Source organism: Cyprinodon tularosa, unplaced genomic scaffold (genome assembly GCF_016077235.1).
Source record: "Cyprinodon tularosa strain WSP-4 unplaced genomic scaffold, ASM1607723v1 ctg205, whole genome shotgun sequence".
NCBI classification, from domain to species: Eukaryota; Metazoa; Chordata; class Actinopteri; order Cyprinodontiformes; family Cyprinodontidae; genus Cyprinodon; species Cyprinodon tularosa.
In genome coordinates this window covers 282,515-299,389 of record NW_024038756.1, presented here as the reverse complement: position 1 = coordinate 299,389, position 16,875 = coordinate 282,515, and the positions used below count along the sequence as shown (strand labels likewise).

Here is a 16,875-nt window from a genome sequence, read left to right as displayed (position 1 = left end):
TCATTTGTTAAAGAAACAATTTTTTTGTGTTGTTTCAGTTATTTTGTACAAAGAAACTGAGATTTGGGAAATAGGGAGGGGGTACTGCTGCCATGGCCAGTGAGGCACTTGGCTGGAGGCAACTGTTTCCTTCTATCATGCCTAAATTTGGGGTTGATCCCTGTGCGCCTACTGTGACTCCAGGTGTTGTACTTGCTTGTATGCAAGGTAAAGGGGTGTCTATACAGGTAGGCTGGAATAAGGACTTGGGATTTCAAGAATAGAGTCCCGGGGCCACGCTGGGTTCTGACAGGAATCCCTTCCACTTAACCTCTCATGAAATGGCCACCAGGGTGTAATAAGCACCTCCTACCTCAATCTGTGTAGCGAGGCTGGCATGGTTGGGTCAGGGGAATTGGTGCCCTGCATCTCACTCTGTGCTCCTTTGGCCTGTGGCCTGATGCTCCTGGTCCTGGCTAGACACCTACTTATTTGTGGGGGATGTATCTGCCCTGGGGGGTTTCTTCATGTCTGGCTGCCTGAGGTAGCTTTGGCCTTTTGCAGCCGGGACTATCAGTCTGACCTTTGGGGCTCATCAGTGCTTCTCTCTACAGTTACAAATGTACCTCTCCAGGTGACAAACTTGCTCTCACATGCATCCATTTAACCCACACACACTTTTTTTCTACACATACACCCAGTTCATCCACCTACACACACACTCATATACAGTCACACAGATACTCCAAACGATACTCCTACACTCGTTATTACAATATCATTGTGGCCTGCCTATTTTAATGATGGATTGAATCCGGATTTGATAAATTGTCTTGAGATATGCTTTTTGTAGAGTAAAACTGCCCTTACACATGCAAAACAATCATCCCCTCCATATCTAAATCAGCAATAGCACAAAATTGCTTTTAAAAAATATACTTCTTAAGATTACAATGGATTTTTTCATCAAAGGTTTGATGTTATTTAATAATAAATATACAAAGCTAAGGGTTAAAACCATTTTTATTAGTATAATTTGTCACTTTCAGTTTAATTTAAACTTTTGCATTTTTATTTATTCTGATTCAATGATTTTAATATGTATTGTTCTGATTTACAAATTTTATATGTGTTTGTTTCAGAGCTGGTGGAAGACGAAGTGGCATGTCTCTCAGATTCCACCTCTGAAGAGCGCTCCCTTAGTTCCTACACCTCGGATTCCATTGATGACAATGGTAGGAATAGACAACAGAAATAACCTGCCAATGTATTGTGCGTCCTAATGCTTCACTAACATCTGTATAAAGTATTTGTCCCCTATTAGACGTCTTTTGGTCTTTGGTGTTCATGAAAGAAAAAACAAGAGTAAGCAAAATCCAGTACACAAATTTTAAAAGAAACATTTATTGAGAAAACAAAACTTAGTAAACAACAACCAGGCCCCCTTTGTTTATTAACTTGGCACTTTTTTTTATTCTGTTTCAGTAGCTACATCCAGGCCTGTTTACTGCCAGACATATAGAATTAAAATAAATAGAACCTTGCAGACAACTTTAAGTAAGTTTAACGATCTTAACAAGTAAAACTTAATTCCTAGATCTAAAGAAATTGCAAAATAAGAACATAAGAACAAGAACAAACACATATGACTTACACATTTTTTGTCATTTTGTATGCACAGAGGGCCGGATTTATCAAGATCCAATTTTGCGTGCAGTAATTTGCGCTCGCAAAGTGGAATTTTGCGCGAGGGGCTGAACCATGGTTTGCGGGTGATTTAACAAGAGCGATTGCGTAACTGGTGGCAGGTGCAAAACTGTTGGAGACGCCCTATTTAAATGATGGTTTTGCGCGTTTTGTGGTTTGCGGCAAATTAAGAAATTTTAATCTTACAGTGACACCACCCCCTCCAAAAAAAGAAATATATATATATATATATATATATATATATATATATATATATATATATATATAAACTTTGGCAACCTTTATTCCCTAAGGTGGTATGTGGCTGAATTTCTACTTCACCGCAGTAAGAAAAAAAAAAAAAAAAAAAAAAAAACAGGTGTTTTGTATCGGCCTGTAGAAAAATGCACATACCAAATGGCTCACAAGAAGTGACTGTGGATAAGATGACTGCATTGGCATGTTGCTCCACAGGCGCAGGGTGTCGGGGTTCTCCGGTAGGGCGTCAGGGCGACATGGCATTTAGAACGTCGGACAGCATATCCAGCATTGCTCCAAAATGGCAATGCTGGATAAACGATCTGTTTTGATGATCGTTTCCTCGTTCATTCCAAAAATATTCGCACAGCGTGAAAAAATGCGTTCTCTGCGTCTCCTTGCTTCATTTCAATGGGCCGGATTTATCAAGATCCAATTTTGCGTGCAGTAATTTGCGCTCGCAAACTGGAATTTTGCGCGAGGGGCTGGTGATTTAAGAAGAGCGATCGCGTAACTGGTGGCAGGTGCAAAACTGTTGGAGACGCCCTATTTAAATGATGGTTTTGCGCGTTTTGTGGTTTGCGGCAAAGTGCATTAAGAAATTTAATCTTACAGTGACACCCCCACCCCCTCCAAAAAATAAAATAATAAATATATATATATATATATATATATATATATATATATATATACATATATATATATATATATATATATATATATATATATATATATATATATATATATATATATATATATATATATATATATATTGTATATATACCGGGTATATAAACTTTGGCAACTTTTATTCCCTAAGGTGGTATGTGGCTGAATTTCTACTTCACTGCAGTAAAAAAAAAACAGGTTTTTTTGTATTGGCCTGTAGAGAAATGCACACACCAAATGGCTCAAAATGGGACTGTGGATAAGATGACTGTGCCTACGCATCCCCGCAGCATTGGCATGTTGCTCCACAGGCGCAGAGGTCGGGGTTCTCTCCGGTAGGGCGTCAGGGCGACATGGTATTTAGAACGTCGGACAGCACTTTTGAAAAACGAGATTGGGAGATCCCAGATGCAAAAAAGTGCAATGTTGCAAGGAGTTTTGTAATATCTAGTATTGCGTGGGTCCTCCTTGTGGCTGGCTCCAAATCCATTCGGAGTTCCCCCAACAGCTCCAAAATGGCAATGCTGGATTAACTATATGTTTTGATGATCGTTTCCTCGTTCATTCCAAAAATATTCACACGGAGTGAAAAAATGCGTTCTCTGCGTCTCCTTGCTTCATTTCGATGTCTCCTTCTTGCGACAATAACCGCTGCCGTCTGTGCGCAATTACGCATACAGACCATTTGCACCTTCTTTTGAAAAGTGTTAAATATAGAGTCAGATACCGTTAGCAAAATTGCTTTCAGGTTTGATAAATCACTTTGCGAGTGCTAAATTAATATATTTACATGTTCTCCTCCCACAAGACGCACTTTTGCGTGTAAACGCCCCATATTGCATATTCATTGCAGAAAAAGTACTAAATGGATAAGAGACGCTATTTAGCACGTTTTAAAAACCAAATCCTTTTAGCACACTGTTGATAGATCAGTTTGTACATTTTTTAGCGTGCGCAGTGAAATAGCTCACGTTTTTATACACGCAAACCTTTGATAAATCCGGCCCAGAGTGTTTACAAAACGAAATTTGGTTTAGTTCAGCTCTCATGACATTTCAATTTTCTTAAAGTGCAGCAGAGATTAAATGTACATTGTGGGGAAAAAAAAAAAGTATGATATGGTCGGTTTCATGCAGAGTCTATGACATGATTTGGAGTTTTTTTTTTTATATTCAGCGGTCTGATGGCAGTGGGGAAGAAACTCTTTTGGAATCTGCTGAACCTGCATTGAATGCTGCGAAGCCTCTTCCCAGAAGGCAGCAGGGACAACAGTATAAATATGGGTAATGATCAAATCAATAAGGGTCACAAAACCATTTTCAACGGTTTGGAGTCAAAAAGCAAAAGTTTCAAATTACTCAAAAAATACTCTAAAAGCGCAAAGATAACTTGACTGAAGAGGTCACAAAAGACCCCAAACCAGCATCTCAAGCGATGAAGGGTCATTTACTCCTTTTCTGCCATATTTTAAAAAGCTCAACTTGAATTCTGGGTAATGATTACAATGGACCATAAAAAGCTAGATTGTGCAAAAGCAGATTTTTAGATATTGTCATGCAGATTCTGACTGTTGCTTGTCAGTGCTCCCTTCTAGACGTCTAACCTATATTTTCCTCTTCTTGCTCTAGCTTCATAAACTGCCTGCATAAATTTCACCTGATTGATGTGAAAGACAACCAAAGATAGAGATTTTTTTTTTTTTTATGTCCACAATGACATTTTTCTCATGTGAGCAAATTCTGTTCGGTAGAAGCTTAAATCACACAAAGAGCTGGGATGAGAACGGCCTGCAGCAAACCTCTTAAAATAGTAACATTTGATTTTGCAAGTTTACTCAAGAAATCACGTTTACAATTCACACTTTAACAGCACTTGACAACTAGCAATGATTTGAAATGGTTTCAGTAAAATAAAATTATGTTTCATGAGTTGCATCCTAACTATGCTGCATTAAAATACTATAATTATCTGTTTTGTCTCCTCCATTTAATTTATTAACTTGTGCATTTAATTAGCCAGGTATAGGTTAGTATAAGTCAGGCACAGTATTGATCATACTTATGTGCATCTAACTGATGTTCTGTTTTTTAGAAAGGAGAACCAGGTGTTGACGATGTTGTTTTTCTTGTCTAAGTGGTGTAACTGTGTTAAAAAAAACCTTGTTTTCCCAACACCCAAAGGCAAAAACACACACGCACACAGGTGTGTATTTCTAGCCATATGAAGACTTAACATTGACTTAGATCTATTGTAAGTATTACATTTATTGCTACACCTGACATTTACCCTAACCAGTATATTCCTAAACTTAACCTACAGTAAATTCATAGCATGGCTCAAAACTGAATTTTTTTCCTATATCAAAACATACAAAAATACAGACCTAAAACGTAACATAAACAACAACAATATATATACGGTATGTGTGTGTGTTTTCAACATGTGTGCCGCAGCTTAAAATATATTTTTCTATATTACAGTTGCACATAATCAATAATGCACTGAGGTTGCTTGTCCTTCTGTTTTTCTCTTTGTGTTTCCCTTCTAGCATCCATAGTCACTGTCATACGGCTAGTCAATGATGCTGTTGATGATATTGAAAGTGAAGGTATGAAAGAACATCTTCTGTTAACTCTTCTTTCTCTTTTGTGTCTCTGTTTTGATGCCAAACTCTTTGTTCAGCAGAAAACGCAAAAAGATACAGTGTGCTAAAAGCAGCCCAGCCTGTGCACTTGAATCCCCGTTCTTATTAAGAATAAAACATCCTGCTTAGATTTTCAATATTTCTGTCAGTTTCTGACACTGCGCCTCTCTCTACTTCAATTTTCCCTCTTTGGTTCCTGTGTTGTTTGTCTCTGGCTTCCTCTGACTTTGGCTTTCTCTCTCCCTTTGAAGTGTCAAACATGGACAAAGAACAGCAGTGGAACAGCCCGGGTGAGTGAGATGCAAAGCAGCTGAAAAACATCTTATTAAAAACCCATCCCTCCGTCTACCCTCACTGAGCCTTTATCCTAAACCAAACCTATTGTATTCTTTACATTATACTCTATGAACGTATTTGTTGCACCCAATACATGACAGATTAGCAGATTTAGTTCATGCCAATTTATAGATATATTTTGGTTGCTTGACGTTTTAATGTATCAGGGGCAATAGTAATCAAACTAACAACTAGATGTGTTTTAATTTGTGGTTCTAGAAGATTTTATTAAATTAGAATATATTTAGAGACATAACAATATGAATATTTCAATACAAATGGTGAATCTTATATAAAGCTTTATCAAACACAGTGATGTATTTTATGATTTTTACTTAATTTGAGGATAATTATGGTACACAGCTAATGAAAACCCAAAATTAGACCTTATTAGAAACTATCTATAAAAATGTCAGGGTTCTTAGAAAGCTGCTCTCATTTTCGTAGCACTTTTCTTTAAAAAGGCAATTCAAATTGCTTTTCAAAAAAAATGACATAAGAAAAGAAAAACAGGCTGAGAATGAGATATTGTGGTGGCATAATTATGCAGAAAAAGAAAAGCTAGGCTACAAACTTGAAATTATGATGTTTCTGAATTATCTATAGAATAGTCAGAGGAAACAAAAAGGTTTTTAACCTTGAGTTAAAGTGGCCTCATCATGTACTATATCTATACCAAAATCACCGAAAACCATGTATTAATGTTGAAATAAACCAGTATCTACACCAATCGCCTGTCCTGATAGACTTTACTTTGTCCTTCTTAACCTAAACAATAAATTTTGCACTAATTGCAACTGGTAGACATAAATATTATTGCAGGACGTCGCAATCTAATGGCAGTGCTTATTACTGCATCCATCAACTTGCCAGCTTCGGCAAGTATACAACGAAAGTGAGCTACTGGGGAAGAAACTGGTCAGATCACGGTACGTGACAAGGAATATTTAAAGGATCTTAAGGTTTCAGCACTTTAAATTTTTCCATTTGGTTCTGTTCTAATTCTACATTGAAAATGGAGGTGCTTTGAGCAGCAGAAACAGCTGGTTTACATGCAAAGTCTATGGTTGACGAGCACCAAGGCGCATCATAAAGATACTGCAGTGCGTCTAGAGCAGCAGGAGCAGCGCATATTGATGCATCTGAGCAGCTGAAGCAGCGCCTCATGAGCTTCTGAGCATCCGAGGTGCGTGCTACCCTTCACAAGCAGCGCTTCACAAGACGCTGGAATTTGAAAAAATTTACTTTTGCTGCTTTATGTGCCACATCAACCAACCAGAGAAGCTGATCTGTAAGCTGGCAGGGAGATGGACACAGTGCTGCTCATGTAGAGCACTATGATCACTCCCTTGAAACAGTTTAATGCTTGAATTAACTTAAAATGTCAAAACCTGCTGGCAAAATATGTTCAATTTTATTATTCTGATGCCTGCAGTTTGTACTAAATACCTGAAAAACGCTAAAATCTACTTCTAGCCGCCACGGACACCAGGGGAAAAACCCCCAAGAGGCTACCGACTGAGGCAGTTGTTGCTGGATTCTCAGTGACAGCGCATCGCCGGTATGTAGGGTTCTGCATGCCTCCGACAGCGAAACAATATTTCAAGGCAGGATCATAATGTTGATGAACTGACTGCCAAGCCAATGCTTTGAGATGGACTTAAAAACATATTAAAGCTACTTCTTACCCACTGATCACAGAAAATATAGCAAAGCCGCTCTCTGACATAGAAGCAGGAGCAGCAAAACAAGCATCACATGCATCTGTGCACACTTTACGGGACAAGCTTCAGGACCATCAATGATGCTGTTGAGGGGTATCTGACCTTAATGTGTACCAGCTTAAAAAATTAAGCAGCAGGTGCTTTTTTGCTGATGTCACGTGTGGTGTAAACTTAGCATAAGTCTGCAGAGTTGAATTGATCTAAAGGACCTGAGAAGTCTGGACTGAGAATTCTGGGCCATTGATACACAAAAAAATGTTGTGTGTTTTGGTTCAAAGCCATCATTAGTCTTTTATTCTCATAGATACAGGGACAGGAGTGATGTACTCTGTTTTCTTAGTTTTAGTAAAGAGGGGGTCAGCTGCAGCTGTCTAATTGACAAAGTCTACTATATTTTATATACTGAGATAGTAACTTATATCCTACATCTCATTCTACTGCATATTAACTCAGGCTTTTGCATGAATTACTTCATCAATTGGAATACATGGAAAAATTGAGCCTGTGCTTCTGCTGAGGTGTTAACAAGTAGGACTAGTTTAATAATAACATTCAGCTTTTCTGTGTTGTTAGTTCTGATGTCCCTCATTTCTTTGCCCATACACCATAGATTCACTATAGGGGTTAGCCCAGGCCAGCTGCTGGCCAAGCAAGCACAGCAATACAATACATTGTGTCTTTTGGCAGTTGCTCAGGTCATGCTCCTGCTGTAAAAAGAAATCGGTTTCTCCATAAAGCTTGTCAGCAAAGGGAGGGAAGAATAGCTCTGAAATGTTGTGCCAGACAGGTGGGTAGACAATAGACTTAAAAAAAAAAAGACAATTTATTGATACCAACATTTGGCATAGTTCCCAGATTATCAGCAATTGTGGAAAAGATGTCTCACAATTTGGAGTATATTCAAGTGTGGAAAAAAAAAACATAGCATCAAGCAAAAATAAAATGGATCAACTCTTCAAAATATTTTGGAAGCTGTGAACATGAAACTTTAGATTTTTCATTTAAAAGTGTATATTACTCTGTAATTATAACTTTGCTCCCATTTATTTGGTACTTTTAGCAATTTTGTATACTTTAATTCCCTAGACTCAGACCGCTTTCACAAAGCATCTCCAGCCGGTGTGCCAGAAGACCGCCATGTTTAGCCTGGTTGTGCCAGAGAGTTTTCCCAAATGTAGTTTTTCTTCTCCACTGTCGCTTTATGCTTGCTTATTATGCTGGTTCTTACGAACCTGCGCCTTGTTCCAGTTGGCATCCATGTTCATTTTAACCACCAGTTTCAGGCCTTGGGGGCTTCGTCCTTTTCCATTCAGGAGCTCATGCATTTAATCAAAGTATAATTCATTGTTAATGCACCCCACCGAGGCCTAAGCCCCAAAGCCTTAAAATTTGTTTCAATAAAACTCGTCTAATTGCTTTCCTCTTTGTGAGTTTTTCAGGTTAAACTATTTTCCAGGCATTTTATGGCCATAACAGAATATATCTGTATTATAACTCAATTTTTTCTTTATCTTGTATAATGACCAACTGCTTCAGAATATTTGAATTTGCTTAGATGCAACAATACATTTTAGATCTTAAAAAAAAATAAATCCTATTACAGCTATATCATTATTTCTGCCTTTTGTTCCAATCGGCTACTGAAAATGAAAAGCACCAGCCTCCTCGTCGAAGGTTCCCTCTCATCTCACCAAAACAGCTCAACTCATCTTGTCATGTAGATGGGATTTCTTGGCTTTTTCAGTGCTTTCTGAAGTGGAGCAGTTGGCAAGGCATCTTGACTGTGGGTGGGTGGTATTGGTTTAGCTCCGGTGCATCCCACAGATGTTCAGGCGGATTTGGGGACGGGTAACCACCTTGGACTATTTATTACTTTACTCAAGCTGCTGTTGGCAATTTTTCCTGTTCCAGGTGGGTTGCATTGTCTGTCTAAAAAAGCCTTCACGCTTTGGGAGTACTATTTCTGTGGAGTTATTTGAAACCATATTGTAGATGAATAGCTCATATCTAGAGTAGAACAGAACACTGTTACCTGTCTCAAAATTGAATCATTTACTCTCACCATGTTTTTGCATAAAATCTATACCCCAAAACAAAAACATGAGTTTATGTTTTCCACAGGATACATTATTTAATTGTTAATTATCCTTTTAAGCAAGGCAAAGCTTTCACCTCAGCCTTTTAGATGGTCTCTCGGGATCTTAAAGGCACTTTGAGCCAAGTATATTGGCTCACATATGCACAGTGCATTGTAGAAAAACGAAGCTTAAACTCTCACTCTAAATAGGGCATCCGTCACAGCTTGACCACTCACTTTTCTCTCCAAATTAACAAATGCGTTGCCCCTACAAACAGACACAAGCTTCACACCTACAGAGTAAGATGAAGTCTCCGTCTGCTGCCTGTGCTGCAGATTTAGAGTTAGTATTAATAGTCTTGTATTTAGAAAGTCTGTTTTTTCGTAGTTTCCGTTATTCCCTTGGCTACTGTAAAAAGCATTTATTATCTGACCTAGTGGACTGTTGCCTTTAACTCCAAGCATTATACAATAAAGACTGCCTATGAAATGAGACCACACATGCAAGAAGCTACATGTTCATTATTTTTTATCTGCGTCACTCAAATTCTTAGTAATGAAAATATAAAGCGAGTTTTATCCCTTACACTACAGGACTTACAGCTACGGATAATAAAAGAAACTAAGAAGGACATTTGTTATTTTTAGTTTTTTTTTTTTTTTAAAGCCTATTCAATAGAATTCACTATTCAGCTTGTATGGTATATAAAAGAAAAGCAGAACAAATTCTGAGTCTCAATGAGATGGTTACAGAGGCTAATTATTTCAGGAAGTTTTGACTAGCTGTACAGTAAATGAAAGAGGTCAGAGAGACTAAAAAGGGGATATACTGATCTCATAATTAGCTTTAATTAACTGAACTAGTTGAAAACACCCTAGAAATTACTGAATAACAAGAGTAACAGTACCGTCAATGCAGGTACAATTACAAAAGATTTATGCTAGATATAAAGCCATCAGCCTTTACAATCCCAATAAATCTAACATGTCTAAGCCCAGAGGAGCTACACATGACAGCATATAAGGTTTTGCAAATTTACATATAACATATGTGTTATTATGTTTGTCCTGAAGTTGCCTTTTTCCATCACAGATTACGATTTTTCAGGTAATTCATGCACCAAAATTGTCAGTATAGAAGAGTGTTGTAAGTGGTCACTTATTGATAACCGTCTGATGAAAAAAAATGCTTTTTACAAAGGCCAGTGCTGAAAAGGGAAGTATGTTCCACAGTACAGAACAAAACTATACATAAAATGAAAAAGAATTGTAAAACCAAGGATTACATGGAATTTGAATGTATTTTATGAACGACTGAGGAAATGTAATATAAGACTGAATATGGAATGAAACCCAAACTGAAACCATCAAGTGAGAACATGCCCATGCATGTTCATAGTTTGCACATTGCTCAGTAAATGTTTTTTTTTTTTTTTTTTTTACAAAAATATTGATCAAACTATAAACTTTGAAAAACTTTCAGTGGTGATACATTTCTTATCCAAAATATAAGACCCTAACCCTAACCCTATCCAGCATTTTAGGTAAAAGGTATATAAAAAAAAAAATAATAATAATAATAATAAGATTCTACATCACTTATCAGGGCAGGTTTTAAAGTTTTTAAAATCTTAGTGATTCAAAAATTCTATTTTTTCTCTGCACAGTGATTTGAATTCACATATCAGATTTTTTTCCATTTACTGCATAATGGCTTGATCTTGTGTAACATCTAAACATCTAACATTTCCTATTAAAGGCTGGTATAACTACATAAAATATTTTTACCTTTGTTTGAATGTATTTACTTAGATTGTTATTAGAGTAAATCATCTGTTTATATACTACAGAGTTACAGCTCACACTGCTGCAGTAAAAACAGAAGGTGGACTTCCCTCAAGTAGTCGCTGCATCTTTTGGCAGTTTTCTTTCTTATACTCAGGGATGAATAAAAATAAATAAAGTATTACACGGCTGTTTATGAAACAAGATATTGCTGGAAAATACTAACCTTAATAACATTTATAATACAGATTTAAAGTGCCATATGTTGAGTAGTTTTCCTGTAACAGAGAATACGGCAAACCTTCTTAATGGTGCATTTGACTTTTATGCCAGATATGTAGATGATATGTTTGTACTTTTGATCTAATCACTTCTCACTTGCTTACTTTTTCTATCATTTGTTCATGAAAAGCCACTATATAGTTTAAACAATTTATTTCAATTATTTAATTTTTATTGAAATTATTTGTTTTTAAAGGGAAAGCATAATCTATTTCACAGTCTAAAAATAAGCAACCACTATCACCAAGCTTAACCATAAGGAACAATAAAAAACTGCTGTAACACAACCATGTTCCTACCTTGCTATTTTCATGCATTGCCCTTTGGAATTCCTTTAAAATCTTTTTTGAGCTCAAAACATTTCCACATTGAGGAATAGTGACTGAAAGAATCTTTTATTGATTGATTGATAAATAAAAAAGATTTTGATAAATGATTTCGTAAAATGATTATCTGCAGTCCTAATTTACACCTGTTGTGGATTTTGCCAATTTATATTTATGATATGTTCCAATTTTCATTCATTTCTTTATTGTACTGCACCATGTTTTTTTTTCCTTGTTTACTGTAGGGTTTTTTTTTGAGACTTGCATCAAGTGTTTCTGTCCGATGAGATCTTTTTGTTTTTGTTTCCATTTCACCAATAGCAAGGAACCACCTGCAGAGCAAGGATGAGATTTGTGTAGAATTCATCAAACAGTACACTGTGGACTGTAAGAGTATGCATTTATTTATTTATTCCCCTTTTATTCAAAGATATTCCAAGCAGAAACCTAGATATTCCAGCAGCGTGGCATGCAGAGAAACGAAAAAGTCCCAAATGTTTTCTGGTTTGTTGGCATGGGAGTCTAGTAAACACCTCTTGTCCGTGTGTGTCTTGCACAGCACCCCAGGAGCTGGCACTCTCCAGGACACTAATGAAGTGAACACGTTATCCCACACAGAGACTGACCCCTCTGGCTCCCTTCACTTCATCGATATGATACCTTTTCACTCACAGCTCATTAGCCAAATCATGAATTATGCAACCTGCATGCCGTAGTTTGTAGGGAGTTGTGCTTTCCTGTTGTTGTTCTATCTGAACAACTTATTTCCATGAAGGGCAAGATTTCGAAATGTTGCATTTTATTGACTCATTCCTATTTGTCCATATATAAATATTCTGATTTGAGGTAAACACAGCTGAAATTTCCAGGCAGGCTAATTAAATGGTTAAGAAAATTACTATATAGTACTGAAATTACAGTTATACTTGAAAGTTTACATAACCTTCCACTAAAGACAGAAAACAATGGTCATTAAAATAAATTGAAATTGACAAAGGTAATGATACATGAAAAATTATGATAATAATGAAAAATCTGAAATTGATTTTGAATATATATAAATACATACAAATGTTTATATAAATAAATAGTGTAAAAGAAGTAAACATGCGTGATGGAGCTCCGGAACTAAAGTTTTGTCGAGCAACATTTTGAGTCCATCACTGAAATCAGATGTTTCCTGTAATGTTTAGTAAATGTTCAGTCAGACTTTTGCACCTGTTGTATGTTGGTTCATGTGTTCATGAGCAAAGTGCTTTAATTTGTCTTGCACAGTATATATTTTAGATTTTTTTTAAACAAAAATTCAAAATCATTATTTTATTATACAGAAATAATCATTAAGTACATTTCTATTTATTATTACTTCTTTCAGTTTTGTGTTATTTGGAATCCTAGAGTGAATTTATCATAATATTAATGGGAGGGTATGTAAACTTTACAACACAATTGTTTTTAAGAGGATAAGCAGAGATATAGAGCTATAAACATGCAATAATAATTAATGTTTCAAAACAACAATTAATATTAGGGTCTTCTCCTCCTATCTGACAACGTATGGGGAATTCTCTCAGTCTTGTCTAAGAGGCTAGGTTACAACGAACATGAAGCATGAAGGTTGATATTCATTACCAGTCAAATAATAAAAACCTTTTGCAACAGAAATTGGACTGGAATAGAATTAAGTCCAACACCATTGGATGAAGCGAGCTCAGATTGCAGAGGAATTAAAATATATAATTAAAAGAAATCTGTAATTAAAAAAAAAAAAATTTAAATAAAATATGTGTTTTCAGTCAACTTAGGTACATTTTAACAGGGAGAAAACCAAAACTTTAGTTTGACTATATTAACCCTTTGCAGCCTGGAACGTGAAATAATTTTCAGAAAATTCACATTTTTTTTTTTTCAAGCTAGAGTTATCATTAGATATCCTGACAAATGAAAATAATAAAAAAATAAAAAAACAATGCAGAATTTTTGTTAAATAAGATCATTTATTCGCATCTTTCGTCATACATAAAGCATTTTTGTATAATCTACTAAAGATGTTCTGTTCACTACATGTGTTTGATTGTCAAATTCTGGGCTTTCATTAACAGAAATATCACACTAAAGATGCACAGGTTTTACAAAAACATGTATTAAATATGATAGACTTGGTTAAAATTGTTAATAGTATTAGAATAATACAAAGTTCATAGTTGGTAAGTGAAAGAAAAAAGTATGGTTTGTTTTATAAAATCTTTAGGAAAGAAAAATAAGTAAATTTTCTTAGGGAGCCCTATGGTAACTCTAGAGGTAATGCAGAGCTAATCTGTCAATCGGACAAATATTAGTTGTACACATACCGTAAAACATTAAAATAGCCTTGTTAAAATGCAGACTTATATCCATTGTGAAACTGACTGCAAAACTTAAAAAAAATAAATAAATGATTGCCACACTTTTAGATTCTATCAAGCATGTATAATCTTCCTTTCGCTTTGCAATTAAGCATTGCTTTTTCTTGATCTAAGACATAAAATCCTATTAGGTTACAATGAATCCTGTGCTAACAACAGGACAAGATGTAAGGAAAAAAAAGGATGCATGAATGCATTTGCAAAGCATTGCAGTTTATTGCTTGGCTCACCTCACTCCACCTCCTGTTGTCAGGATTATAAAATGGTTTGCAAAGCGTAGCTAATTTTTACTGATGTGAAACCTATTAAACCGATCATGTCATTCCTTCTCACACTATTCAAAAGACAGTGAAAGAGGTTGTTTAAAGTAAGGTCTTCATGCCTAAAGCAGTTTAGCATCATTAGTTTTCATGCAGTGGAGCCGTGGGCTCAAAACGCAGCGTGTGAACTTGAATACTTGAGCTGCTCATTAAAATAATACTTCTTGTCTGTAAAAGGCTTCCAAACAACCTATAGATGCATTTTTCTTCCTTTTCTTTTTTCAGCATACCGGTGGGAGACTTCCTTTCAAAGTTTGAGCTGGCTGTCACCGTCGCGGCTGCAACCAACAGAGGTGGGATCGCGTCTTAACCTTGGTGATGCCCAGCAGAACATCAGGCGTGGAGGCAGCACACATTCCCTGCAGCTTGACTCCACGATGATGAGCTGTAGTGATGACAGAGGCCAGGAGTGGGACCAGGAGAACAGGAGGAGGACCTTCCAGTGGGAGAGAAACCAGTCTGGCGAGTGGGAAAGGAGGAGGCATGAAGGGGATGGGAAGAAACCAGAGACGAGAGGCAGGAATGTGGCAGTGCACCATAGAGAACATCTGCAGCTGCAAGGCTGTGACAGTGTCGAAGAAAACTCTTCACCTATTTACGAGGAGTACAGAGAGGATAGCCATGATCCAGAGCCAAATGAAGACTCAGAGACTCTTTATGACACTCTACCCCCAACTCGAAGAGCCTATGAGGGATATCCGTCAAGCCCTCCAGGCCTGAACCTGCACCCGGCTCAACTCCTGCCCCCTTTGAGGGCCTGGGATTTACAAGAGGGGCAATGGAGGGGATCACAGGAGGATCAGGAAGGGCTCAGCCCTGCTGGTCTGACCGGCTCTGGGGATGAGTTAGAAAGGTTGTTGAACCTGGTGTCCCTCAGAGCTCGGAGAGCCATACGGACAAATAGAACCTCCACCGGATCTGAGCCCACAACAAGCTGGGAAGGGTACAAATAGTCAATTGGGCAGACTATTAAAGAATATTTAAAGCATTTATTAATCCTTTATAAATAACAGAGAGGCAATGATCCCTCACTTTACTTTGCATTTATAGTTCATACAACACCTCTCCAGGGGCATCTAAAAATAATTGTACAAGATTTTTTTGAAGAACACACATGCCTCTATTATGCTTATCCTGGTGTAAACAAGCACTAATCCACCACCAATCCCCCTGGATCTTCGATAAGCTGCAGGAATCAGAGAAAAATTCATGTGTTCTCTTGACGCCTTCACCTGTGCTGCGTGAGAGTCGGCCGCAATTGGCTGTGAATCAAAGCTGTTGCATTTATTATTTAGAGCCAGTGAAGCAATGCATTCATAGCCTGTCTGTTTCTCTCTTTTTGTTTTTTGGATGATACCGAACTACAGTATGTCTATGTGTCATTGTGTGCTTCTTACATTGTTTTTCTGTCGAATCCCACACATGCAGGCACACGAAGTGACACAATTACTTTGTGAACACTTTTTTTTATAGCTTTTATTATTTTCGCTGGCACATGCTTGGGATTTTTTGGAGCGATCTGTTCACCCACGTCCTGCACACAGCCTGAGAGATATTTGCTTGATAATTCAATTATTCTATGAATATTTTCTAATAACTACTCATTTTTAAAGCTTATTTGAAAAACACACATCATGGAAATAGTTCATCATGTATTTTGAATTTCTACCAATAATTTTGCTCTGCTGTCTTTCCTTGCTTTGCATCAATGTTTTAAAATGTATGCTCTCTTTCGACTGCCTTTTAATGTCTGTTTCTGTAATTAGTATAAAGTATGTTGCCAAAGCCTAATCGTTGTGGCAGTACCATGCTGTGAAGAGACTTTTCCTTTCAGCAGGGGCAGCAAAACGGTCTAGAGTTTATGGAAAGATGGAGTTATAGAAATACAAGAGAAAAACCTGGCAGGAGTTGCTAATTTGTTAGATTGGAAGAGATTTTTATCTACCACTAGGACAATGATCTTTAACATATGGTCAGACCTTAAATAAAATGGTTTAGATCAAAGTCCTGAGTTAAATTCAACTAATTTTCTTCATGGCACCAATTCACAACACATGCCCTCTCAAGGTACTTTACAGAGACAGATCAACTGGATCATACAGTCAGATTGGTTCAAACTTTTCTATCTAAGGAAAACCAGCTGATTGCATTGACTCATTGACTCAACAGCCATGCCTCACACCAACCATGTAATCAAATTTATTATTTGTAGCATGACAAGTGTTTTGCTAAGAATGATGAGACAAAAACTTTAGTCCCCTGGATGTAAAATGTTGGTGGACACACAGCCCAAATCACAGACAGTTTTTTTGTATTGATAGGTGGACTAGTCAGAGGGACCTAACTGTAAAAGCATTTCATACTTTCATTTCACTTCACAACTA

General features: G+C 36.9%; 1 protein-coding gene across 1 annotated transcript in view; it reads left to right on the top strand.

Annotated features, from left to right (window-relative positions):
* LOC119783463 (protocadherin Fat 3) overlaps nt 1-16,040 on the top strand; it is a 117,857-nt gene extending 101,817 nt beyond the window's left edge. The window contains exons 51-55 of the mRNA XM_038285006.1: nt 1,122-1,214; nt 5,141-5,200; nt 5,488-5,526; nt 12,088-12,153; nt 14,717-16,040. Coding sequence (XP_038140934.1) covers nt 1,122-1,214; nt 5,141-5,200; nt 5,488-5,526; nt 12,088-12,153; nt 14,717-15,444 — 986 coding nt within the window. The 3' untranslated portion in view covers nt 15,445-16,040. The remainder of the gene's footprint in view (nt 1-1,121; nt 1,215-5,140; nt 5,201-5,487; nt 5,527-12,087; nt 12,154-14,716) is intronic.
* Nucleotides 16,041-16,875: the final 835 nt, after the last annotated feature.